The 27,224-nt window shown below is 39.4% G+C and overlaps 1 protein-coding gene and 1 long non-coding RNA gene across 2 annotated transcripts in view; one reads left to right on the top strand and one right to left on the bottom strand.

Annotated features, from left to right (window-relative positions):
- LOC138411194 (uncharacterized) overlaps nt 1–20,091 on the bottom strand; it is a 39,966-nt gene extending 19,875 nt beyond the window's left edge. The window contains exons 1-6 of the long non-coding RNA XR_011243852.1: nt 19,953–20,091; nt 14,762–14,843; nt 14,217–14,352; nt 13,666–13,785; nt 7,927–8,008; nt 7,521–7,557 (exon numbers count right to left, since the gene is read on the bottom strand). This is a non-coding gene — a long non-coding RNA (uncharacterized lncRNA). The remainder of the gene's footprint in view (nt 1–7,520; nt 7,558–7,926; nt 8,009–13,665; nt 13,786–14,216; nt 14,353–14,761; nt 14,844–19,952) is intronic.
- LOC109627678 (neuronal acetylcholine receptor subunit alpha-7-like) overlaps nt 1–22,127 on the top strand; it is a 42,414-nt gene extending 20,287 nt beyond the window's left edge. The window contains exons 3-10 of the mRNA XM_069530545.1: nt 1,130–1,174; nt 5,074–5,183; nt 12,314–12,393; nt 13,650–13,817; nt 16,429–16,623; nt 17,381–17,467; nt 19,160–19,269; nt 19,981–22,127. Of these exons, the coding sequence (XP_069386646.1) occupies nt 1,130–1,174; nt 5,074–5,183; nt 12,314–12,393; nt 13,650–13,817; nt 16,429–16,623; nt 17,381–17,467; nt 19,160–19,269; nt 19,981–20,574 (1,389 nt within the window). The 3' untranslated portion in view covers nt 20,575–22,127. The remainder of the gene's footprint in view (nt 1–1,129; nt 1,175–5,073; nt 5,184–12,313; nt 12,394–13,649; nt 13,818–16,428; nt 16,624–17,380; nt 17,468–19,159; nt 19,270–19,980) is intronic.
- Nucleotides 22,128–27,224: the final 5,097 nt, after the last annotated feature.

The following is a 27,224-nucleotide window of genomic DNA, read 5'->3' on the forward strand; positions in this document are numbered from 1 at the left end:
CTTGCACAAATTGCTCTTTGTCCTGTTTTGTCCTTTATTTTTGTTGTATACATCAGACTGGCACATTGAGGAACTTGGCTTGCGACCCTTTCCCAAAGTCACCATGGAGTTTAATTCAAAATAGCAGCATAAAACAAAACCATCAGGTGTAGTTTGTAAATGACTGAACATTATTAAATGTCCATTCTGCCTGCCGGGACACTGACCCTAGCTGAAATCTGATTGGCCCCTCAAGTGCCCTTGTCCTTTCAGTAAAATTTAAAAAATAACTTTGTTAAGAATTTTCCAAGCTTTGTTATATGCCTAAATATTTTCTAAAATATATTCAATCACATATTGCTTTGCTCAAAGCCAGAGAGCTAACAAAACATTAGGAATATCATAAATGTGGAACTTATGGAATCAGGACTTGCATGGATGTTGGACATTGCCCTTCATGGCCCCTGATTTATTGAAATCTTGGATGTGCTTCTGCAGTATCTGCTGTGCATATTAAACCACAGCTGTTATTCACGGAAGTTAAATTGTGTCATGTTTCCTCTCCTCAGATGAGCCAAACTTACAGGGTCAACTAACATGACTACTTTCACACACACAGGCAAATGAGCAGCACATCAGCTAACTGAGTCGAACCGATTGGCTGGGAGTCCTGTCAGTGTGCTTCTCATAACAATACAACAATACAATAACTGTGTCCAATGATTGTAATTATAGATGTTGTTGAATTTATTTTACACAGCAACTCATATAATCATATTATTAATTTCAATTGGGGTTTTTTGCAAGCGTTTATACAAATGCCAAAAGGGGGCATGACAGCCTGTGTGAATGACGTGCAGCCCAGTCTGATGTATTACATTAGCAAACATGAATTCTCTTGGATATCGTCACAAGAATGTAATAAAAGAGAATAAGCTGGAGTGAGTCACTCTCATTAAGTGGGCACACCAGCTCTGAGCCATCGGGGACCAAGTTTGACTTCATTGCCGATCTGTCTCATAATCTCACCTCATGTTTATGAGTAGTATTTATTTTTTCTCGCCCTGCAGAACATCCCCATTCACTTTGTGTCTAAAGCCACATCTACTGGCTGCTGATTGCTTGTCTCTCTCCTTCTGTTCTCCTCCAGGATGAAAAGAACCAAGTGATGATCACAAATGCCTGGCTGCAGCTGGTACGTCTCCTCTCCAAGTGCTTTTTGTGTGATCACTGTGTGATCGTTGTCATCAAGCATATTTTCGGAAGGCTTTTGTGTGTGATGTTTATGACCTGTGGGCTTTGTCATTCATGTTTTAAAATCATATTTACACCTCACTCCTTTTGGAGGCACAGAGTTTCATCTAGATAAAGCATTTAAAGCAAGACATTTTTAGTTAGCAGGAATATGCAAAACTACTAAACCAACTTGTAGATCATTTTGTGGAGGGGTGGGATATGGCCCAAGAGAGTAACCATTCAATTTTGGAGCATATCCAAATAAATTGGCAGATCCTGGAATTGATTTCACCTTCTTTTCATCAGTTTCCGCTGAATTAATTCAATCTAAAAGGGAAGCAGGATTGCAAGTGCACAAAGGTCGCTCTCACATGCAACAGACAGGTGTAGAAAATAAAGAGTGAAAGAAGTTCTCCTGTCAGATAGAGAACTGCATTTCATGCCACTTATGGGTATGTACACAACTAAAGCTGAAACTTTAAAGGTCGAACTGTTGTTCATCCACTGCGGTGATAGCAAAAACCTTATGGACATTAACGCAAGCTCGTGAGTGTGCACACAGCCATTCAATGCAGCAATGCAGCAAACACCACTTTTAATATTACAAGAACAAAAATATTGACAGACAAGTACAAACCACTAAAATAATATTATTGAGTTTAAAGTTGGCAAGGGCTGCTTCTCCAGATCCAGTAAAGGACTACCACACAGTGCTATGAATGCCCTGCTAGCATCCAGGTCCGGCCTCTGCACCTTTGGAGAAGTACAACAGAGTGGTTGTGCTAACCATATACCTGTACACCATCCTCCGTTTTCAAATTTACTTCAACTGTCCAAACTAACGCAATTAATTATAATTACTACTGTTTACAGTGTCAGAGCAGAAAAACACACTCGTTAACACATTCCTTCCTGTAGTGTGTTTGGCTTTTGAAAGGCACAACCTTCTGAGCTATCAGGTATTTCTTTTTCAACAGTACATTTCACACCGATTCAAAATCCAATGCGACTCACATCTGGCATGCCTAATCACAGTCTCTAGGTTATGATTGGACGAGCGCTGTTCGAGACATAGCGGTTTAATGGACTGTCAATTGTCATGTTCCTAACAGTATCCATGTATTAACATTTAAGCATGTGTAAACTACTTAGCTCAGCTACAGCACATCTATCCCATTAAACAAAGTTGAATATAAGGTAATGGTACAAGAAAGATATGACAGGAGCTTCAGGAATGTTATCAGGCCTTCCATTTAAAATAGAAACCTCATCATCACAGTAACCCAGTCATGATAGCCCTGTTAAAATGTGACAGCCTTCACTTAGTCAGGTTGAGGTGGCTGCTGACTGGCTTAGGGAGACCTGAGAAGTACATGAACAAGCTCACGGCCAGTGAGAAAGAGAAGAGACAGTTTCTCCTCTGCTGCATCAAGGAGGATTTTATGGATTATAGGTTTATCAGGCAATGAATGTCCCAGATCCAAATGGATTCCATTCTATGTGGTGTATAGGTGGGAATTGTAATGAGTTTCATAGGAATGTGTGTGTTACCTCTGTGCCTCCTCAACCCAGCTCTTATGCATTATTATTAATATCACTGAAATCACCAAAACCTACATTTTGACTCAGATATTTCTGCCTCCATCTTAATATAATGTTGGTGAAAATTAGGAAATGTGTCTCCCCATAAATAAGCATTTTGATAATTTTCTACGTAACATTTTTTACAGAGCGGTCTGTGGGATATCCTGCTTAACTGGGAGTCTATTTTGTGGAAAGCTAAATTAAGCATAGCGATACTTCAGAGAGCCCACAAAGTCAATAGCCAAAGTCCAGTACATCAGTTGACAACAGCAGATCCATGCCAGCCCACATCGGCTGATGGTACAGCTGATCCTCTGCTATGCATTCAATTGGCAAGGCTCATATTGGGCGCTCTATTTAAGCTGCTTTAGCTGCCTACTCTTCCTGCATCCACTCCACCCCAGCACCTCCTCTTCAGACTTAATCGGACCTAATCAATGTCATGTGTCGACATTGCTTCCTGCTGCTTTTTGATGCTCCGGTCTTTAGCTGCTGCTCTCCATGCCTCACTTTCCATGAAGGATCATGGAAGGGTAGAGAGGTGTGCTCTCGCTACCTCAAGCTTTCCACATATGCAAACGATGAAGCAGGGAGCCCTCAGGGCAGAGCTATATTTCACGAGCTATATTTCCTGGTGCTTGCAGCCATGCAATTCAATTTTATTCACCTCTATTGTCTTTGAGTTCAATTTCAATTCAGTTTGTATAGCACCAAATCATAATATACATGATCTCAAGGCACTTGAGATAGGGTCAAGACCTTACATTTTTAAGACAGTAACCTCTGAGACGAATGTTTCAGAAATACAAAAATTAATACGTGGCTTACTATAGACTGGTGACTTAAATATATATACATACGTATATATACATATATATATGTATATATATATATATATATATCAAAATGTTTCACAGTTCATCTTGAATTCAAGATGAATGGATGAACTTCACACTCCTTTAATAAGAACCTAGTTGTCTCCAATTAGTGATGCTTTTTTTAACATTTCTGTTATGAAACTGCAAACCTATTCTGACAGCTGTTTTCTTACATAGCCTAGTGTCCTCCTCATCTGTTCCTGACAGACTACAAAGTTACTGAGCTGTGATTTGTTCTGTTGGCTGCTAGTTGAGCCTTCAGAGCCAACAAACATGAAAAGAAGTCTCTCTTGCACCAAACGGCCAAGGCCCACAGATGACAAGTGTAGCGATTAAGACATTAGCTGGAGACATTTGTCAGCAGGCCCGCGTTAGATGGATCTCTTTGAAGAAACTATGATTTTGGGTTAATTGTAATCACTAAACAGATGCACATATGTACATTGACATGCACATACATAAACAATCTCTAGAGCTCATCCATGCAAACACAAATACACAGTAAACATGTTCCATCCATGTGTGTATGTGCATGCATGTGTGTGCTTTGGCCACATTAGTAATGGGACTGTGTTTGCTCCATAGGGAATTTGCCCTATGGCTACAACATCTGAGTGCCTCCATCTATATATATAACTTGTATACATGTACTAGACACACTGTGCACATACAAATATACTGACATGCCGTAACACACACACACACACACACACACACACACACACACACACACACAATAGTCCATGCCGTTGCACAGATCAGTTCATCTTGCTACACATTGTAAGTCATGAAAAGAGGTACAGAGCAGAGTGGACACAGAACACACTCACTCTTTGTGCTTTTAAACACTATGATTACGGACTCAGTTAGCCCCTCGCCGAACATTGGTCCAGGCTCAAATGGGAGTGCAGGGGTCAGTGGCAACAACTGTTGGCTTGGCAAGATTTCACTGCCAGACAGGCTGGAGACAAAGTGTAAGAGCCAACAGTTGTTGGAAAATTTGCCTGTATGGAGGGACAGCTTTAGATTTCTCCTGGTTTACGATTGGTAATAATCACAAAGAGCGGTCAGACTTTGCTGTTATTGGCCAGGATGCACATTAAGGAAAGGTGTTATGATGCACAGATTATGTATGCAGTGTACATGTTGTAGCACCAACACCATTTACGCTTGCTAATGTGCTTTATCACCAAACAAGACAAGAACAGCAAAACATTTCCACGACCAAAAGCAGACTATAGAAAAAAACCTTAATTTTGGTAATTGGCAACTTTTCTGTCAATCATTCACTTAACATTAATAATCCCCTCCTAGTCCACACCTACTATACATAGCTGCCTTTTGTATGATGTCCTTTTTATTAATAATTCTCTCCATTGTCCATTGTTTCTATCAGACCTGGACAGACGTTTACCTTTCATGGAACCCAGAGAGCTACCCCGGGGTTCAGAACCTTCGCTTCCCTTCTCACCTGATCTGGGTCCCAGATATTCTCCTCTATAACAGGTAGGTTTGAGTTTCATCCCTCTCTTCTGCTCTTTATTCCCATCACATACGGCTGAATGACATAATCATAATTTGTTCCTAATTCTTGGCTCTCTTCACTGACTTTCTGTAAATGCCTTTTTTTAATTCTCTCGATAACAACCTTATTTGCACATGTTGATATGGCACTTTTTTCTTAATCATAGATCTCCTTTATGGGCCAGTGCCCTAAATCTCCCATGGCTTTGTGCCTTAAGGCTTTGAAATGGCCTGCCAGAAGGAAATAACATGTTTACTCAGTATTCAACATGAGTGACAAAGATTTTAAAAGGCTTTGATCAAAGTAACTGATGAAACAAATGAAGGCAGACAACTCAAAATCGAATCTGATTTAAAGTAAATATCTGTCAAAGCTAAAGTGTTACACTGAGATCTTGTTGGTTATGTTGATGGCTATTGCTGGTTTTAAATCCAGTATAGTAAAACTGATTCACAGTAAAGCACTTTTTGTTGGTCAAAATAACAGAGATCTTTAATGAATACAACATTCAACATGAAAACACTACCACATTTTGATTAAGTTGTTCAAGATCAGATGGACGTCAGATAAAACTGTCTTTTGCCTGAAGTAGAACCAGTGATCAATGTCAATGTCTGAGCTCTGAATGTTGCTGTGGTGTATGTACTGAAATCCACAGACACTCGCAAAAAGGTTACGAGAATGGCTAGTTGGCATCAGGTCGGCAATTAGCTTGGCTTTCATGATATTTTCATGTGTGGAATGGGATTGGTTTTCTCGTGTTGATCTTGAACCTTATTGAACCACATTAGATACTGATTTTGGGGATATAATGTATTCTGTTTTCACATTTTACAGCCATTAATTCTAAATTTTAAAAACTAAGAAAACTATCATGTTTAGAAATAACTGTTTAAAGAACTTCACCCCAAAACAATGATGAGAAATCAATTAAATAGTGCTGATTGATCTATTATTTGATTTAAGATATCAGCTTAAAATATTTATTGCAACATTAAAAAACTACAAAATATGTACAAGCTAGTTCACAGAAAACTACATTTAACACTCCCACATTATAGTCAGACAATATTTGGTCATTTTTTACAGTCAAATACAATCTACTCCACAGGCATTCAGAATTTCACTGTACTGACAAAACCATTTGTTATTTCATCCTTTTAACATTTATAATCAGCTACATGTTCAGATTTATTTATATATATATATATATATTCAGATTCTGTATATTGACTTCAAGCCAGCGCCAAAGAAAGGCCCCTAAATGGAGAAACCTGTTTTTCTGGTATTTATAACAATAGCTACAAGCATCGTCAGCACAGCTCTTGTAATTTCATTTCCTTTCTGTTCTGATTTTTCCTTCTTTTATTTACACCAATCTGTTTTCTGTCACACGTGGGCAGTTACTCTAGAGTTCTCTGCTTACCCAATAACACAGGAGATAGAAATATTCCCCAGATACAATTTTACTCATGGATAAAGACTCGATTAATGAGATGATTGAGCCGATTCCCTGTGGGAGGACATAAACTATAACTCCCAGGGGGCTTTGCATATGTTGCCTGTAATGTGCAGTGCAGCAGGAATCAGCCTTCTAAAAGCACTGTGCCAACTGAATGAATATGTCAGACTATTGAGAATAATACATCCAGCCTAAGAAGGGTGATTTAAATCTGTATTAAATTTCTGTACAATACCTTTATTCATATGCAATATTTGAGTCATTTCTTTTAGTTCTGTTGGAGAAATCATATAATTTCATCATGTTTATCGAGAAGATTCAAGGTCAGTGCTTTGTGGAAGCATTCATCTGCTTGAGCATATTACTTTTCATACCTCTGTCAGACTTTTATAATAAGAAAGAGAAATAACCCTTCTCCTGAATAGCTTTTATTCATGGTCATTCTAAAATAATCATGCTCCTATTCGGATGAAGATGAGGCTCCTTTGCCTGCCCAGATCACAGAGATACAACAATTTAGTTGCTAGGTGTTTCTGAGACTGTTACTCACAATGTGGTGTGAACTTTCATTAGTCACCCAGGTCTGCCAGTGAGTGACTTGATCATTTTCCAAAGTCTTTTTCTGTGGTACAAAGTTTAGTCCTCAAACACACGTTGCTTTCAGATATTTAGAGGCAGCTGCCTACATGGTAAACAAATACCGTTCAGAACATTTACCCTCTTCACAACAGCTGAGACACATTGAAAAAAACAGCAGTACCCAGTGAGCGATACAGATCTCAGCTGAAAAACTACAGAAGTCTGTAATTATGGACCACAGGATCCAAAATTACAACAAAAATAAATAAATGATTACCTTGCACAGCATCTTTGAGTTTCTGTCTTGACTGGGCCTGCAACACCAAGTTAGATACACATTAGGTGAAATGCAATTTAGTCTATTTACGTTACTTAATTAGCAAGCAGTCATTACAGTTAGTAATGGAAAACTGTTCTTATTTGAATTAACCTTTGCTATAACAGTGTTTTACAGTGTGGCAAACTGAAAAAGGCCCCTGGGGACTGGCCATCATTATTCATCAGTAAAGGCCTGATAGAGGATATTTAATTGATGTGTTAATGCACCGATCCTCCTTAGAAGCATGCACACACTTTTCTTTTCTTGCACATGCATAACAAAAAAATCTAAATAGTATAATGGAAAGACAACATAATACAAAGTAGATGTGAAGTTCACTGATGCCACTGGTTTTCAGATTTACCTTCAAGGTGATTGAGGATTCTTATGAGGTGGAGAGGGAGTGACAGATTTCCAGCTTGGCTTGGAGAGAAAAGTGAGAGGCTCTGTAACAGGGATGATACGGAACATTAAGCAGCTTATGGTGAGGTTCAGTGATCACTAATAATAACAGTATAGTCCTGACACAGACCCAGATTGAAACTGACAGTCCTTATGCATGAGATAAATCAGTAGAGCAGTAAAATCATTCATTACTATTTTTATGAACTGCAACAAAAGAAAAAAATGTGACATTAGAACTTATTCCAATTTGGAAAGTTAGGGTAGAAAAAAGTTAAGGTTTTGAGATATACAAAGCTTTGAGATATTAACAGCATTGATAACAGTCAAAATAAAAACCTCAGAGGTCCTTTCCAAAAAAATCTCTAAACAGAAAAACACTGAGGTAAAAAACAAAACACTAGTACAAGAAAAAACTCACAAGAGATGGAGAGGAAATAACAGCAGGGTGGTGAGACGGCCAGGTGAGACGACAAACTGACAAAGAGAAGCACAGAGACATTCACACAGGGGAGGTAGGGGTAGTTGGACACAGGTGAAACACATAGACTATCACAGGGTGGGAAACAGGACAAAGACAGGAAGTAAAGTAGGAAACACACAAGGGGCAAACCTTCAAAATAAAACAGGAAACTGAAAACTCAGAGAGAAGACAATTCCAAACACCAACCTAAAAACAAGGAGACACAGGAAACGACCACAAACAAAAGAGTTCTGGTAAAACCAAAATACTCTTCAGTATAGACTGCAACAAGGTTCCAAGAATCCTGAACGAGTTGAAGAATCTGAGTTAATTTGTTGAGAGAGACAGTTGGCCAGTCACAACAGGAATGTTTAGAAATAAGTTTAGCAAAATTACAGACATTGTCAGCCCCAGATTCCAAAGCATAAACCAGACTAAGGAGCAAGCTTTGGAAAGAACCACCTTCCCTTGAGTCTTCTTAAGCCAAAACTGAGAGAGAGGCTTGCAGTTGTGCCATATAAACCCACATCCTGTGAGGTTGGGTGTTAAATTCTGGATCCTGTCAAACAAGCAGCCGGTGAAGTAGCAGACATTTGATTGTAAAACTGGTTCTGGGGACATAGAATGTCAGAACATCTTGGCACGTGAGTTGCCGTGTTGCTTACATCATTAATCATTAACCAATAAACACAAATTTACAGTTGACTCTAAATAGCAGCTTTTAATGTCAACTTGTGGAATGTCACACTTTTGTCACTTGCAAACTGTATGTCTATCTCTTACAAATAACTGACAATGCTAGCCACTAGCCAATGCAGAAGTTCAATTAAAATAATTTATATGCCTGTCACATCTGATCTTTTATATTTGCACTATGTTATAATGCACTTTTTGGAAAGAGGTTTAAGGCATTGTTTAAATGCTCTGAACACATTTTGTTTACAGCGTCCACATGTTTTCCACATCTTCAAACAAATATTGATAATCTGTCATTTACAATGTCAAGTTGTCCATTTTGAATTATCCACTCAAATGCAGGATACCACTCAAATGCAGGATACTACAAACATGCTAACTATTTCTGTTTGGACATGAGGTTGGAAGATCTAAAAGATAGACAGCTGTATGCTCTGTATGTTTCTTTGTTGGCACAGGAACAAACCTAAACTCTATTCAGATAAATAATAAAGGAAGCATTTGTCATGTCCCAGGCAAGACTTTAAATATTTCACCATTTTTTCTTCACTTGGGGAAACGGCACACAAAGAGACCGACTATTTAGCTGTCATTGTTTTTCTTACGTAAATAATGTAAACCATGTCTCTTTCAAGCTGCTTGCTTTGCAAATAGACCTGGTTTTGCTTGTAAATATTCTGTACATTGCTTTCCTGACAGCATCTCTTGATGATGGTGTTGTACAATGCAGTGTTTTTACAGGTATTAAATACAAATGCGGTTGATGCAATTTTATTGGGTCATTATTTCTTCTTCTTACTATTTACTGCAGTAATAGCATATTTTCAACATTTATGTCCATGCATTTTCTTTCAAATTACTTTCAAAACATTTTTCATTTAATAAGGACATCTACATCTACCTCTTTTTTTTTTTTTTTTTTTTTAAAGGATAAGGTTTTGAAGAATCCTGGTGCAGGCAATACGACTCAATTGGGATTCAGGGCCTTCATCATGCCCTTATCTGTTCCTTATGGCTAATAACCTTTTGGGAACATGTTTTACTTACATAGTGATCTGATTAAGATTGGTTAAGGTTTTCAATCAAGGAGTTTCCTGTGACACCTGAGTAAACTTGCTATGCATTGTGGTATAAATCTTCCCTTGCTATAAAGTTCGCCAGATCAATTTGAAAAATCAGTCAGGCTTTGGCTGAGCCTTAAAATAATCACTCAAACATGAACTGTATCCTGCGTTTGTGTTGTGATAGATTATTTTTAAAATTAGAATTTAAAGCTTTCTCATCTCAAGTGCTACCAACAAATTATAATTGTAAGGTTAATGCATTCAAAATGCCATTACACGACTGAATGGTAATACACCTCATTTATCCACAGCAATGGATAATGATAACAGCTGTTCTGTATTGATGTAGTGACTTTACATTAGTATTGGGTAAAACATTGTACTCTCACTGCTCCTGGTCTCAGTCCCAGCTCACTTTACTTGAATGTATTTTGTACATGTCCAACAAAAAGCCTCAGAGGAGTTAAAGCATGCCCCTCACCCTCCCCCCTGCTTCAATGCTCATACTGTGAATGGTAGAAATGGACTGATGGACAACAGATGATGATGTGTCAGGATATTGTCTGGCACTGGATGAGTACTTATCCTCCAAAATGAAACACAGTCAGGCTACAGTGAAGCCAACCGGATTCAGTGTCTGCACACTCAAAGATATGAATGAATGCAATACTAGTTATGAATAAATGTATAATACTATTTTGCCTTCATGGGAAACATTTTACTGATTCATTGCATCTGTCGAGGAGGTCATGTCTTCAATCCTGAATGTTTTAGCCATTCATCAGCTCGTCAGTATGTTACATTATTCTTCTATTAAAGTCGCTTTGCAGACTCTGTCATGCTCTCAAACAAGACCGTACACTGGTACTTTGAGCTAAGTGCTGCTGTCAGCTTTCTGATGTGCTACATTATGACTTTTAGCAGTTCTTTTATTTCCAATGTTCACCATCTTAGTGTAATGTGTCAGCATGGCAACATTTGCTAATTAGCACTAAGCCCAAAGTAGCCTACAGCCGAGGCTGAAGGGACCCTCATTCGTTTTTTCTGGTATTTCATCATAAATCAAAGTACTAGAATCCTGATAAATAAATATTCTGACTTGATAATAAAAGGTTTATGGATTAGAAAATCTGAAGCAAACTGTCCAGTAAATTTCATTAAATACCATTAATTGTCAGTGTCATAAACCAAAGTGGTAAACTGACATTGTCGTCATTGCAGCTTCAACTTTAAGAATTGGTGAATTGGTGAATTAGGGTATTCCTTGATTCCTTGACCAAGGTTTTTTTTGTGTGTATATATCTATATATAATCATATATGTAAAAAATGATAACACAGTCCATTACCTATCGAACATGAGCCTAACTCAATGGATTATTTTAACATTTTGTTCTTGTATAAAGCCCTAAAATTCAAATTTTCTGAAAATGTCTGTATAATTGTGTGTCATCGGGTGTATTTGAATACAGATTTACTACTCAGAATCCTCAGCGGGAGAGATCCACACTCATTAATTGAATGCACTTCTGAGGTCTTTTGAAATCTGCACTTCATGAAAGTCTAATCCAAAGTATTCAGTTGATGTTTCTTTTCCCCTGCTTCTTTTTACTGTAATGAAGGAAGAAAGACCTTTTATATCAGGCATAAAAGAGTCTTCGACATTTGTAATTGCAATTATGAAAATGTTTTATCTCAAGAACTTAAAGCTCTCTGAGTTTTTTTCTGCAAAATAATTAGAATAGCTGTAATTTGGGGAAGATTTTTGTTCCTGTGAGTGAAATGTGTAATTTTCTGATGATGCATGTACTTTGGTTTCTGAGTAGAGATAATACCGCTCTGTTTGAAGGACATCTCAATGGTAGATAACCATGTTTATTTCAAAGGATAAAATTAAATACTCCCGGTCCAGATGTACTATAATCCCCCTCAAATCTCTGTATCTCACTCTGTCACCTTTATTCTCACCTGCTTTTTTTGTCTACAATTTTGATTTGGGTTTACATTTGTACTCTCAACTTCATGGGCTTCTGGCTTTTTTCAATCCAAGTATATGTCGATTTCTTTCTGTATAAACGCTCCATTACTGTTTTCATGTTGTATCTAACCACAGTTCTCTCCCCTGCAGTGCTGATGAAAGGTTTGATGCTACCTTCCACACAAATGTGCTGGTCAATGCGTCAGGATCCTGCCAGTACATCCCACCAGGTGACACATTCAGGATATTCCTGATCTTGTCTCTCACACAATCGTTTGTGGATGTTGTAATTGTATCATCACCAACATTATTATCCTCAGAAGCATCATTATCATCCATCACCATCGTTATCTTTATAAACACCTCAATTTTTTTACTTTTTATTCATAGAAGATGTTTTGTTATTGCAAATCAAAACCACGGTAAATTAATTTAGTTTGTTACAAAACCTCAGTGAGGAGGAAATCAGTCTGAGGTATCACAATACTTTTGTGTGAAAAGGTGTAGATAAATTGTTTTATTTTTAAATTAATTCAATAATTTGTAAGTTTTAAACTTACATTTTCCTTCGATACTGTAAATAGTTTATATTTTAACTTAATTTGTCTGCAGATTAGGTTATAGGGGTCCTACAGAATTAAGTCTTAGCCTACGAGTGCAGTGGTCTTTCTGAACTTTGGAATGGGTGGTTTGCTTGGTCTGTGATAATGCTGGTTGCACATGTCTCTCTGAAACTGTAAACGTGACCTGAGTTGCAGAAAGTAAAGACAGGCTGAGGGACTCAGCTGCACCACTGCTGCTGCACATAGAGCTGTTCACCTGTTAGCTAGACTCAGTACACAGAATCGAACCAGAGACTCAGTTGTTGTTGCTGTGAACAAACATTTTCATGACTGACACGTCTGTTGATGAGTCTAAGCCGTCGCAGCTACAGAGCACTGGTTCACTGTTTATTAATATTGAACGTTTCAATGGCGGTGTGGCGCTATCACTGTAGGTTATCTGATCGTGCTCCTAACTCATCATGGGAAGTTAAGACATTTCTTCTTATAAGTTTTCTTAGTGTGTAGAAGGAGACATGTTCAACTTTGTCTGCAGACTGTTTATCAAGACACGCTGGCCCGCCTCCACTGCACAGATGGCAAGGCGCTGTTTATTTGAATTCTATTAATATTGAATGTATCATGTGTCAAGATCGCACCAAATTTCAAACTGCACTTTCTTGGGCCTTTGACAATATAAAGCTGATAAGATGACCCATTCACAAGATACACGAGCCACATACTTAGTAGATAGATGTAGGGACTTTATCTTAATTTGATGCTGTCCTCTGTGATGCATCAGAAATGTCTTCCTCAAGCATTCCTGGCAGGTTGTCCTCAGTGAAATGACTCAGAGAAATTCTGACAAGACACACTAGCTATCTCTTTGCCTGTTGTCAGAGAATTTAGTTTCAAATGAAACTTTCCCCAACACATCTCTCCAGGCATCTTGAAGAGTACCTGCTACATAGATGTTCGGTGGTTCCCGTTTGACGTGCAGAAGTGTGACCTGAAGTTTGGCTCCTGGACCCACAACGGCTGGCTGCTCGACCTGCAGATGGTGGACGTAGACATCTCTACCTACATACCCAATGGAGAGTGGGACCTTGTAGGTAAGAAGATAAACAGACAGGCCAAGTACATAACACCAGTAAAATAAGAAAATCAATCCTCATGCAGTTTCTGTCTGGTTATAGGCATCCATAATACAAATTCATAATTCTTTTATAAACTCTGAAGGTTTTAGTGAAAAGTTAAGTAAAATAAATCAAGCATTAACTGTTGGGTCAAAAAGAGATTTTAAAACTTGTACAATAATCTAAATTACAGGGAAAAAGATGAGTTGTGAGGGCTGATACAGAGGTGTTGAAAAAACATATGAATATTTGTGGGAAATACCTGAGTGTCACATTGAATGTAAAAGAAAGACAAAAGTGAACCTTCAAACATAGAAGGGATATTCTCCATCTTGTTCTATGTTCGACAACAACTAGTCCAACATGAAGACTTACGACATTTGGCCTTGGTGTCATATTTGTGGAAGTTTAGACGTCCAGTCCGTGTCAACTGGCTCTGACAGCAGGTGTTTCTGTAACGTCAACTTCCTTGTAGATGTCATTCTCACTGACACTTTCCTGTCCATCAATCCTGGTTAAATCAGATAGCTACAGATAAATATAGCTTCTACAGACACCCTGGAGAATACTGCTGCTGTTTACTGTCGCTCTATCCACACACTTTCTTCCTGCCAAGGAATTCTTGAACTTCTACAAAGAAACAAATCAAACCCTGTTTCTGATGAGGCTAATTTCAAGTACAGCACCAACAGGTAAGCTATTGCACAAAAATGTATGATAAACAAGAATGTAAGCACAATAACAACAGATAGAGCAAAACAAAGACTGCTCTAGTTTACTTGATAATTCCTATTGTGCTTCACTCCTGCTGTGATATTGTTTTAGTCATGACTGCACTGCTTACTTTCTTCCTGCTCCATATGCAAGCGTGGTCAATAAAATCTGGGAAATCAGAGAATAATAGGACTAAGGGCTCTCACCGGGAACAGCTCTGTTTATTATTCTTTGTGTTGTCTGGCCCCTGGCCTCTGGAAGTCTTGCACTGCTCCACAGCTCGTCTGTCTGCTCCCCAGAAACAAACAGAGATTGACAAGTTCAAGAAAAAGATAAAAAACTGATTCCTTTGTTTTTTCTCTTCTCTTGTTTTCTTTTTGCTGTCCTCTTTCTCCGCATGCAAATCAACTCTCATCAACACTAACACAATTTTGTATATTTATCAGAGGCTGACAGAGGAATCCATATTCACACACACAAACACACTTACACACAGAGTGAATGGACCCAGCTGGCTTGGGGAGGCATGGGTGTGTGTGGTGACAGCTGGCCCAGGGATGGTTCACTTAATTCAGGCACAGCCAGGCGGAGTGCTGGCCGAGTACATAGACACTGTCCTGGTGCCACAGAACATACCCATGCCCATGCCAGCATACACACAGACACACACACAGACACCTAAAACCTTGCATAGACAGACAGACACACTCACAGGATTTGGTTGATGTATCTGCAGGTTTACGATCCATCAAATTAATAAATGGCTAACAACGGCTCTTTCTCTTCAGCGTTCAGGTGACAGTTTAAATGAAATTCAACTGAATCCCTGCAATTAGTCTGGATTGAATTTCCAACACACACACACTCTCTCCCTCTCGAGGGTAAAGGTCTAATTTGTTTCTGTGACACTCACCTCAAAATGTGTTGTTGATATGGCTAATGCAGCCACACTGATTCTTGGAACATAATCAAAGTCATGGTCCTTAAGGATATTTATTCACAACAGTGTCTTGACTGTGAGCCACAATTGACTCTTCATTCCAACTTAAAAAGCACACACACACATGTGCATGCACACATACACAATGTCTTAACACCACCTCAGGTTAACTTTGAACTAATTGTGTGTTAAATCTTTCAAAGTCACACTTATTAATCATCTTGCTACATATTTTGTCTCATAGCGAGCTTAAATGATTCCAATACACACACACACACACACACACTCTTTATCTGATGTATGAGGAGGATTAAACAATGTAAATGTGAATATGCCAACAAAACAGATAAGAGCAGGTCACACTGATTATCACTGCAGTATTAGTGAGTGGTTTGTCATTGAACTTCAGATTTGAATGTAATTCTCGTCTGTACTGTAGCACATAAATAATGTCATGCTTGTGGCCTTAACCTGTCAGTGTGCAGAGATGTGGATTTACAGTAATTTGTGTTTCTATTAATTGCTACATCTTTATCTCAATTTTCTGTAATTGCATTTTTCCTACTTCAGGGCACTTCAGAAATAGCTACAGCTTCAGAAAACAAAGTCTGCCCTCAAACAGAAGTCATTTGCACTACGTGCAGGAACCTGCACAAGGTTACACAGTGTTTCATATAAAAGTTTGAATTGTAAAATCAGTGTATTTTGTGTGGTACTTAAGGGCGAGAGTGCATTTACTTTTGTGACAAGCTGCTTGGTTACAAAGAAAATACGTTTGTGGCAAAATCCTGATCAACTATAGTGTGTGCGCAGTTATAGATTTAACCTTCAGATACAGAAAATGTCAATTTTTGTATTTTTGCGCACAGACTTCACATTTTTAATTTCATTTTATAACTCCACTATCTTCCCATCTCTTTGCTTGTCCCCCAGGTGTGCCAGCTAAGCGTAATGAGCTGTACTATGACTGCTGTAAAGAACCCTACCCCGATGTCACGTTCACGGTCACCATGCGCCGCAGGACACTTTACTACGGCCTCAACCTGCTCATCCCCTGCGTGCTCATATCTGGTCTGGCCCTGCTGGTCTTCCTGCTCCCTGCTGACTCCGGAGAGAAGATTTCACTGGGTACTGAGCAGGAGACGCACAAAAGCATATAGCAGCAATCAAACACAAACACACAAGTCCTTCTATCTTAGTGAGGACACTGCATTCCCTGGTCCCTAACTCTAACCTAAACCTTAATCTAACCATAACCTTACACCAAGTCTTAACCCTCAAACAAGACTGAAAAAGTGAAGACACAAAAATGTCCTCACTCAGTAAGGTCTATGCTCAAAATGGTCCTCACAAATATATAAGTACAAGTACACACGTTCCCTCACACCAACACAAAGACATGATTAATAATTATAGTCATACATGCAGACAAAAATGGATCTCTCTCCCCAGCCTCGGAGATCTCAGCCCACCAGGTCCTGACGCTGTTTCCAAACCATCTCTATTTATTTGTCATCCCTCTATGCTAATGCTGACATTATGGCTCGGAATTGGCATCTGTGTTGGATTCCATTCATTAGCAGAAGAACAAAAGCTTCATTATAAAGGCAGCAAAGATTATCACCTGGACCTGAAAGTGCCATTTTGTTTTTAAAATGCCATTCAGGGAGACAGGCTCGAAGTAAATATATAACTCACTGTTCCCACGAGGGAAGAAAATAAGAGTGAATATTCCAAAATAAATCCCCGATGTTTTCACCTCTTTTGAAGCAACCAGCTGCACTTATTTTGAGTGCTCTCAAGTCACCATTTAAGAGACGATGATGAAAGTTTGTTTCCCCTTTGTGCTTCTGCTCATCTGTCTACTGTTGTTTTTTTTCTCCAGGCATCACTGTGCTGCTGTCTCTCACAGTGTTCATGTTACTGGTGGCAGAGATCATGCCTGCCACTTCTGACTCTGTTCCTCTGATTGGTAAGACACTTTGCTGCACTAATTATTGCTCATGTTGTTGCACTTTGAAAGTGATGAAAAAAGTTAATTTGTAATAATGTGGGACGCCCTTTAAAAACAGGAATATCTGACACACTTTCTTGCTCTGGATTAGATAAGGATTTATATTTATGGTGAATTCAATCGTACATGGCCTCAGCAGATAGAAACAGTCAGCTTGTAAAAGGTTTTGGAGGTTTCTAACACAACTGTTTGTATGGATTATGATAACAAGATAAAGCCTCTTTATAGAGAGCAATAGAAGTATTAATAAATATTGACTAGAGCCAAGCTACCCATTTCCCTTTGTTTCCAGTCTGAATGCCGAGGTAAGCTAACAGCTTTATACTGAATGGACAGACCTCAGGCAAGACAAGGACACACAGGGATGGCACTGGGTTGTGAGGGACTTTAGGTGTAGTGGCTGAGAGCATTGCAACCTTCATGTTCATCCTGTATGCTCATGTACACTGACCCAGAACAACATTTTTCTCATACTCCTATTGTGGAAAAGGAGTAGCTGTAAAATGTTGAATTCATTTTTTCTCAGCTTCACAAAGTTGGATAATCTAGACGAGCTCCATGACTGAACAATTGTTTCCAGTTCATATGTGGGGAGAGTCGACCTCTGATGGCAGAAGTCTCAGTTGGAATGCTCTAAACTGGCTTGGCTGGAGTAGGATGATAATGAAGTTGTTATTTACTTTGTTTAACATTTTTCTCATGTTCTGTTTGTGAGAGGTACCGATATTCTCATGTAACCGTTGGCAAAAAAAAAACGAATAGGTGTGAAATTTAGACAAAAAGACTCTTAAGGACAATATCAACAACAAAGCTGATGGATGCAAATAATCATTTACCCAGCAGGCGGTAGACCAATGTGGGCTGTGGCATGAAAAGAGCGGCTGAATAACAAAGTGCTGTGATGTTCACACCTCACATTCACACCACAGGGCAGTTTGTGTAGGACATTTTTCAGCCTCCACACATACGTGGTGCGCAAGCAGGGGGGGGGGGAGCTGAGCACGAGGCTGTTGATGCAGAATGCAAAGACGATACGTAGGACACTAACAGAGCTGCATTGTATAACGGCACACTGACAGAGCAGAAGAGACAAGGCCGTCAGCTACGAGATGAGAGTTGAGGCTGCAGACAGAGATGCTGCTCCGCATCATTTGGCAGCTCAGCGATGTAAAACAGAGCCATTAGCCAACTTGCTTTTTGCTGGAGTCGATGTATTAACACATTGCAGATGGAGCAGAACTACTGGATTGAAGACAAAATAAAATGCTCCTCAGCATTCACAGCATTTGCTCTTGACAGGTTTTTATACCGCTCCAATTATACTTTCAAACGGGGAAGTATCCAGAATTATTTGATTGCGCTTTTTCTGTGAGGACGCTGTCATGACACTGCTTTGACCTTAGGTTTGTTGACAGGGATAATCTCCCCACTGACCAACCTACCAGCTGATGGACTTGGCACAACAGTCCTGCCAAAATACCAAGCTCTTATGTTTCTATCTTAGATACATACACATAAGCGTTTTATTCTAAATTTACTGGTAAATCTCAGATAACATAATTAATATAATTTCTCTGTCTGACACTTTGTTAATTTTTTTTATTTATCCCAAAAACAAATTGCTGTAATATGTGTTGTTTTCCTCTTCAGCTCAGTACTTTGCGAGCACCATGATGATCGTGGGCTTGTCCGTGGTGGTGACAGTGCTGGTACTGCAGTTCCACCACCATGACCCCCACGGAGGGAAGATGCCTAAATGGGTAGGTTGGCAATTTAATTTTATTATTAAGGCTGCATCCGTCCTTGTTTGAAAAGGGTATTTTCAAACTAAAACAATGAGCATTTAGGCTATGTATTAGTTTCAATCCATGTCCATACCAACACGCCTGAAAATGCATATTCCATGTGACAGCTACTATTCGTGTAATTTGCAACAATTCCCATTTCCAGCAGGACATGAGTGGAACCTGCATGCCGGTGTAAACAGGAAGGCATGCAGGTCCCGCTGACTTGAGCTATGAGGGGACATTTATTCATAGGTTGTGTCAACACAAAGGTTTTTCTATGAGAGCGTTCTTGAACAAGCAACAACATTTTAATTTTGTTTGTAAGCACTTCATCATAAGAAAGATGATCCACTTTTAATCAAGAACTAATGCACTCAGTGGAATGAGAAGCTTTAAGTCTGACATTATTGTTTTATAATCCTCTGGCACATTGTGCATCATATCTCAGAACTACCTTGACAAATTAAACCCAAATTAAGCTCTATGAGAGATTATGATTTGTCGATATGGGCCATACAAATAACATTTGATTAATTGATTGATTGCTAAATATCACATTGGGAGAAGCAAAAGTTTGAGTTATTTCTTCCTTTTTCTTTTCATTTTACCACTTGATTCTTCATCTGTAATCACACAGTCTCCCCTCCCTTTCTCACCTCTTTCCTCTCTCGTCTCTTTGTCCAGGTTCGAGTGATTCTCCTCAACTGGTGTGCTTGGTTCCTCCGCATGAAGAAGCCTGGAGAGGAAAAGAAAACCGCAGTGAGCTCCACTAGCCCCCCAAACTACAAGTACTCCCAGCCTCCTCCTCACCACACCAGCACCAGCAGCATCCAGATGAGCACCATACCAGGCCAGGCATCCACCCAGTCGACCACAACCAACGGGAACATGAACCTGTACTTTGGCTATCACTCAATGGGCACAGACAATCCGGCTTTCCCACCAAGCACCGATTCCGCTGTGGTGGCGTGCGGCGGTGGCGGAGGCGGCCACCCGAACGGCTCGTCCCCGCACGACATCCACTCAGAGCAGACGCGGACTATGCTGCTGGAGCAGGTGCCTGAAATCTCCCAGATCCTGGAGGAAGTGCAGTACATCGCGAGGCGCTTCAGGGAGCAGGACGAGGGAGAGGCAATCTGCAGCGAGTGGAAGTTCGCAGCAGCAGTGGTGGATAGGTTATGCCTGGTGGCCTTCTCGCTCTTCTCCATCATCTGCACCTTCACCATTCTCATGTCAGCCCCCAACTTCATCGAGGCTGTGTCCAAAGACTTCACATAAGGCCGATATCATCCCTCTCTAAAGGAGACAAGAGAGGCGAAGCTAACATTAAAAATCCTGGCACGATTAGAACTGAGCCACATGAGCCTCCCTGTGTCTGCAATGTGAAGTAGCTCAAGATCCAGATGTTTTAGCTGTTGTTGCAAGTCACCGTTCTTCAGACCTGAACTTTTCCCTCTTTCTTCACATATTTGTCACTAATATCTGGTGTATTGGGGTAATGTGGTTTTCAATTTTAAGGTGGCATTCTTATTTGATATGCTACGTAGGAGGTTGAGGCTACGCACAATAGTTAATTATGTAGAAACACACTAATGAACTTTTCATCTGTGTCCCTGCTGCACCACATCGTTTACCTCCCACCAGTTGAGCTCATGTCTCATCACAACACACTGCTCACACACATTCCTCTCCAGCTCTCTTCTCTGCTGCTTCTTCCACTTCCTTTCTCCACCGTAGTGCAGTCGATAAACAATTCTTTTTTTCTTTTCCCCAGGCCTCTATTCTAGTAACGCAAGTCTTTTGTATTTTGTAAATAAATCTACATCTTACTTTAAATGTGGTGGGGGACGATATCTTTTCTATTATGTTTGTGAAATTACTGAGAAATATTGACATGTTTTTGCACATAGCACTGTGCACCTCCCTTATTTTAAAACTGGAGCAGCGACAAACGACGATGATTTTTTTTTTCTATACCTAAGGTGACAGATTTAAATTGCCTGTATTATTCAACAGCCCCAAACACTGAGCGATTCACACAAAACCATCCATTCTTCAAATTTCATGAAATAGAAACAGTTAATTTTGCTTTAAAAAGTACCACAGTGATTAATAGAATAATTATCGAAAAACAATGCAATGTTGCCACTCCCTTTTTCACATTTTGCAGTACTGAGATTGTTCATTTCTCACCTCTTTCTTACCTTTTCACTCACCCTTGCTTCCTCACCCTTACTATTTGCCATCAGTTTTCTCATTTCCTGGATCCAGGACCTGTGAAGATAAAAGGTTTTACCAAGTCAGACTTCACTCTGAAATACAAGGCATTTACAGGTCTGTCTGATATAATATATTTATATCTGATATAAATCATTTTTCTCCCAACATCTCTATCACTTCCATCCCTTGTGCAAAACAGTATATTGACACACTGTGGCTATAAGATCACTCACACTCAATCACAATGCTTTTATATGTGTGCTACTTACATGTTGCTGTATTCAGAGAAATATTCACAATGAGAAGAGATCAGAGCAAGCAATGATTAAAAGACATTATTTATTCTTATGACAGATTTTTAGAAATTTAGTCTGAAGGGACATCATGCTGGTAGAGATGCATTTGGTACTAATCTTTTGCACAGCAGAGCGCTTTGTGTTTTTACTCTCATAATACTCAGCAACAGGCAAACACTTTCTTCTCTAATCTCTAGCAACAACATGCAACATGGATTACTGGGTCACCTTATGTAACAGATTTGTGTTGAACCTCGCATCTCCTCACCACATGAACATCCTCTCTGATCTTCAGTGCAACGAGACACAAGTGAACACGCAGTTCACTGTGGGACCTCGACAGGAACAGTCATTGAAATTGAAGTTGCACTCAATCGACAGGCAGAGTAAAGACAAACAGCTGCAAACTGATGACAACCTTTCATGCCACGATGACTCCAACACTGTAAAACATTTAAATGTCATGTCCACTAAAATGATCAGAGACGAAGAGCTGAAGAATTCTGCAGTTCTCTACATGTAGACAATGATAATGTATTTTTGATTCAGTTTTGAAAATGTAATCAATAGTAAATAACCTTCACAAGCTTTTTTATGTCGACATAAAAATGATCCAGAATAAAAATGTAATGTTGGGGGGCACCATCATTTTAATGCTGAACAAGGTTGTAAACTGGTTTGAGTTTCTCTTGGATGGTTACAAGATCACTGCCACTGTCATGTCGGTATGGAAAAGCTACAGGTGTTAGCTTAGCACAAAGGCAGACAGCCAAGACTCCAGGAAGTCGCTGCATCCACCCAAGAAGGACAGTAATCAGAGAGCTTTCGAGGAGCTTGTAGAAGGATTTTATCGTTTTAGGACAACGTCCTCGTGCTAAAATAATCCAAGCAGCTGCTGCAGGCTACAGCAACACTATCTTACACACATGCACAAGAGTTTACAGATTGGAAGGGCTTCACTGTATGTGAAAACAGAAAGCTGTGCATCCATCTGACAGAACAAAGCTCAAACACCAATCAGTAGAGAATATGAACATTGAAGGTTATGACATTTTACCAACGTGGGCTAATTACAGTTTTCTTCACATGTTACGTAAACGTGACACCTCTCTATTGTTATTGGTCTCTTTTCAGCATTTCTGAAGTTTTTCTGTTGTGTAAACATAAAGAGAATTCTGGGTTAAATTGATTTTTCTAGTTTTGACGCTGAAACACACAAGTAGCTTGAAAGGGCAATGTTGCAAATGTGACGTTGTGTTGATTTTTACTGAAAACTTTAACTGAGACTGTTTTGCTTTCGCTATCACAGACTTTGTTGTATTTTTTCAACTTCAGTGTCATTCTTGTGGTCTGTGTCTCTTTGCTCTGTATGATTCATTCTCCTTCAAAAGATGTGCATACATGCTCACTGTACATGACTTTTGTGACAAATAAACAGGAAATGTGCTAATTGCTGGTATTGGAGTGGCTGACATGCTGCAATTCACTTACTATTACGCTTGAAAATACTTTTCAGTTGTGAGATTGTCCTAATTTCTTGAGGTGACTGGGATAACAGGGTTGCTGCCATGCAGAGTCAGCTTGTTTAATCAGACCATGTGATCCCCATGATATGATAGTAAGGTCACAAACTTAATGTTGAAATTCCATCAGACTCATCATGCTTGAGGTGGTTGACATTTCCATACTAAAGTTGATAAATCTACGGGGGTGGGGGGGAAGTCCACTTAAACGCACAGTTTACCAGACCTGACGCGTCTGCAAAAATCGGTGAGTTTTCACCCACAGGAACATCCCTAAAACATCGCAAACAATAATACTACAAAAATTCCTTGAAGAACAATAGGGCCTTCGCTGCTTCACAGCGCTCGCGCCCTAACAAGTGTGTTAACCTGCTTTCAGACATGTACTTAACTCTGGCGATCCTCAGGACAATCTACGAGGGGATGAATTCATGTCTGAATACAGCGATAATACAGCTATAACGTCACAATCCAAATATAGCCTATACAAAAAGGGGCAATTAAGATGTGCACGAATTTACATGCAATTGTGTGTTTTACCATATTTGTATTTGTTGTATTGATTATATTGTTTTCATGGTTAGAATTGAGTTGGTCACAGAACTGCAACTCCTCATTACTTTACTCAGTGAAGTAATGAGACTGAAGTCAATAAAATCCCCAGCCAGCCGATCAGAAAAATCTATCTCAGAGAGGCCTGCAGGCTGCAGCCATACACAATTGTGACATAAGTAGGAGCTTATAAACACAGCAAAAAACATAAATTCCCATTATTGTGACTATTTCTAAAACTCACACAGCATGAGGCACAGGCTCTAAAGAGACCATCGCAGCATTAAATCTGTGACGTTCTGATGTCCTCACAGAAAAGGTTGTTTCTTATTATCTGGTCCTCACAAGTACAGCAACCAATACACACACACACACACACACATATACATATACACACACACAAACACACACAGCGGGAGCTCAGCAGTGATGACATGTTCAGATTGGTCAAATCTAATGTCAGGCTTCACTACATGCAGACAGACAACTGTTGGTGGCTGGAATCGCACCACTCAGTAAAACAACATGCAAACACACACACACAGACACACATACACACTTGCCAACAACAAGGAGCTGATAGAGACAGCGTTGGATGGAAATGGAAATGTTGAGGTATTGTACAGAAACAATCCTTTTCAAAGCTCAAGGCTCTTTTTTTGAAACAGGAAGGACTTGTATTAAGATAGCGAGACGTGAGTCTCAGTGTCACGTTCGTCATCACAAGCATGATTGGCTGAAAAGACATCATTTGAGAAGAAATTCGTAGAAATGGACGTGATCTATATTTTACTATTTAGATTACAACTGTGTCACAAAATGATCTAATCATCGTACATCCTGCATTATTGTTATTACATCGTACAGAGAGCAAAATTATTGTACAAATACAATATTTATCGTACATCTGGCAACACAGTTGTCCCTGCTCCACCCCACCCAGCAGCCTGCATCTACTGCTGTATCCCCTTTTTCTGGTCCTGATATGGAACAGGCCACCTGGGTTGTGGGGGAGGGTTGCTAGGTTGAATAATGCTTGGTGGCACTGTTGGTGCCAGGTCAGCCGGAAAACAGATCTCTGCTGACTTTGTGCAGTTAGTGTAATGCAAAGACCGCACACCTGACCTTCCTGTAAGATCTATGCAGCTGGTTGCTTTGTAGAATAATCGCCTCCACACATACACACTTCTGCTCTTCAGGTGGGGACACTTTACTAGTTCAAACAGTAACGACCATGTGCGACCTCATACCACATCACAACTCTTGTGAATGGTCATGTCCTCAGATACTGTTGATTGTGACCTGGATCTTGGAAGCTCTTCACTCCATCTTGTCATTTAGCTCCTTCATTCTTTTTTAAAACCATGGAAATGAGTCTGCATCATTTCTATTATCAACCCATGCATCCATTAGACATTTTGGAATGTCATGTCTGTGAATTAAGTATGAAGGTACCTCAGCAGCAGGTTAGCATAGCATCAACACTGGAAACATTAGAAAAGAGCTGGTTACATTTTGTCATCCCCCAATAAATGTTATCATCAGCTGGAACTGAATAGAAAGTCTAACGTTAATTTATATCTCAAATGTCACAAATGTCAGTCTGTCTGCCTGTGAAACACATACCACAAGAGCAATTTGGACACATGATACATTCAATATTAATTAAAAAGTAATAAACAGACAAACAGCTCCTTACCTTCAGTGGGGCGGACAGAGTTGAACATGTCTTCTGCTACATCCTCAGATTAAGTAGTAGTGGTCGACAAAACTCGCCCCTCAGCAATAATCTCTGGTTTAAGATCATTTTGATAACTCGATTATTCTTATTTCACCACATCGGACTAACAGACATTCACGAGTATTGTGGTTGCTGAGTTCCACCCTGGCAACAACAGAGCTTTTGAAAATGTGAACTTGCGTCTGAACATTGTGTCAGTTGCTTAACAGACATTTGAAATAGCCAACATGCAATGTATGGATAAAAATAACAAAAGTACTTCAGTAAATCATTCTAACTTGTATATATACCACACATGTAAACAGTAATGAAGTAAATGCAGTTTCATTTTAAGATAAAAATTACTATATATTCTTTACTGCAGATAAACCAGGTAGGATGAATATCAAGTTTTTTCTAACTTCTAACTTCACTCTTTATAAGAAAGCTCTGCACACACAGAATAGAGAAGTAACACAAAGAATAAAAAGTGACAGTATATTGTACAACTGTTTGAGAACAACTCACCAATGACCAGGATTCATTCTGAAGAGGCTCTGGAGCATTAACACAGTCCAAGAGAACAGACCATTCTAAACAGGCAGGTTTAGAACGGTCACTGCACAAGTTCCTTTAAATCTGATTCGAGGCAATCATGATAATATCTGACTATACGGCTAAGAGTTACTGCAGTGGTGTAACTTTTTATGAAACAACCTGAGTGACCTTGACAGTCAAATACGATTGCAAAAATGCAACTCTCTGTAATCACACATTTTCTCTTCAGCCCCAATCAGTTATCAAAATTACACATTGCTCCAGTGAGAGCATGAGGCTGATCCACTGTTAATCTGTGCTTCTCATTACAATTGTTTCGATTAGTTGCCAAGTATTCTGTCCTCATTGTCCCACAGCTGGTGTCATCAACTGTGTGTGTTTTATGTCTAAATCATTTTTTAATCTCTGCTTTTCCTTTTCTATCCTGAAAAAAGGTAACAATAAACCAGAATTTTCCATTGGACCCATCTGTTTCAGACATGAACTGTGTCCTCTTCCCCCTGACTTAATCCACTGAGATGAAAGGGTATGTGTATGTGTGTGTGTGTGTGTGTGCAGGATGCTAAAACATTGTTAATCTGGTTTCAGAGTGACTGGGGCATATAATCTCATTTACTCCTTCAATCCTTTCCCTCCCTCTTCATTGGGACTTGTATCCTTATAACAACACAGTTCAGTGCATTCAGCTATCCATAGAGCATAATCTTGACTCTTAAAAGGATTGATTGAGAGGAATGAGGTTAATTAAGGAGGTTAGGGGATAGTGGGTGCTGCTGTTTGAAGAGTTGCAGAAAAATCAGGCATGTGTGAAGTTGTTTCGCTGGCATTGTGTATGCACTAGTTGGAGCAGATTGCACAAAATTAAAAGTGAAATTAAATGAACTGGATGACCGGGCTCTGCAACTGAAATAAGGACATTTTAGTGCATGAATTTACTTTCACACTGAAGCAAGTAAAAACTGTGTCTGTTTTAATCTGACCGACCGGATGAAGTGTGCGTAAGAGCCCCCTACAGAAGCCAAACTACTCGCCACCATTTACAGCTTTAGGGAGGTGGAT

The sequence above is a fragment of the Paralichthys olivaceus genome, chromosome 8 (assembly GCF_024713975.1).
Source record: "Paralichthys olivaceus isolate ysfri-2021 chromosome 8, ASM2471397v2, whole genome shotgun sequence".
Classification (NCBI taxonomy): Eukaryota; Metazoa; Chordata; class Actinopteri; order Pleuronectiformes; family Paralichthyidae; genus Paralichthys; species Paralichthys olivaceus.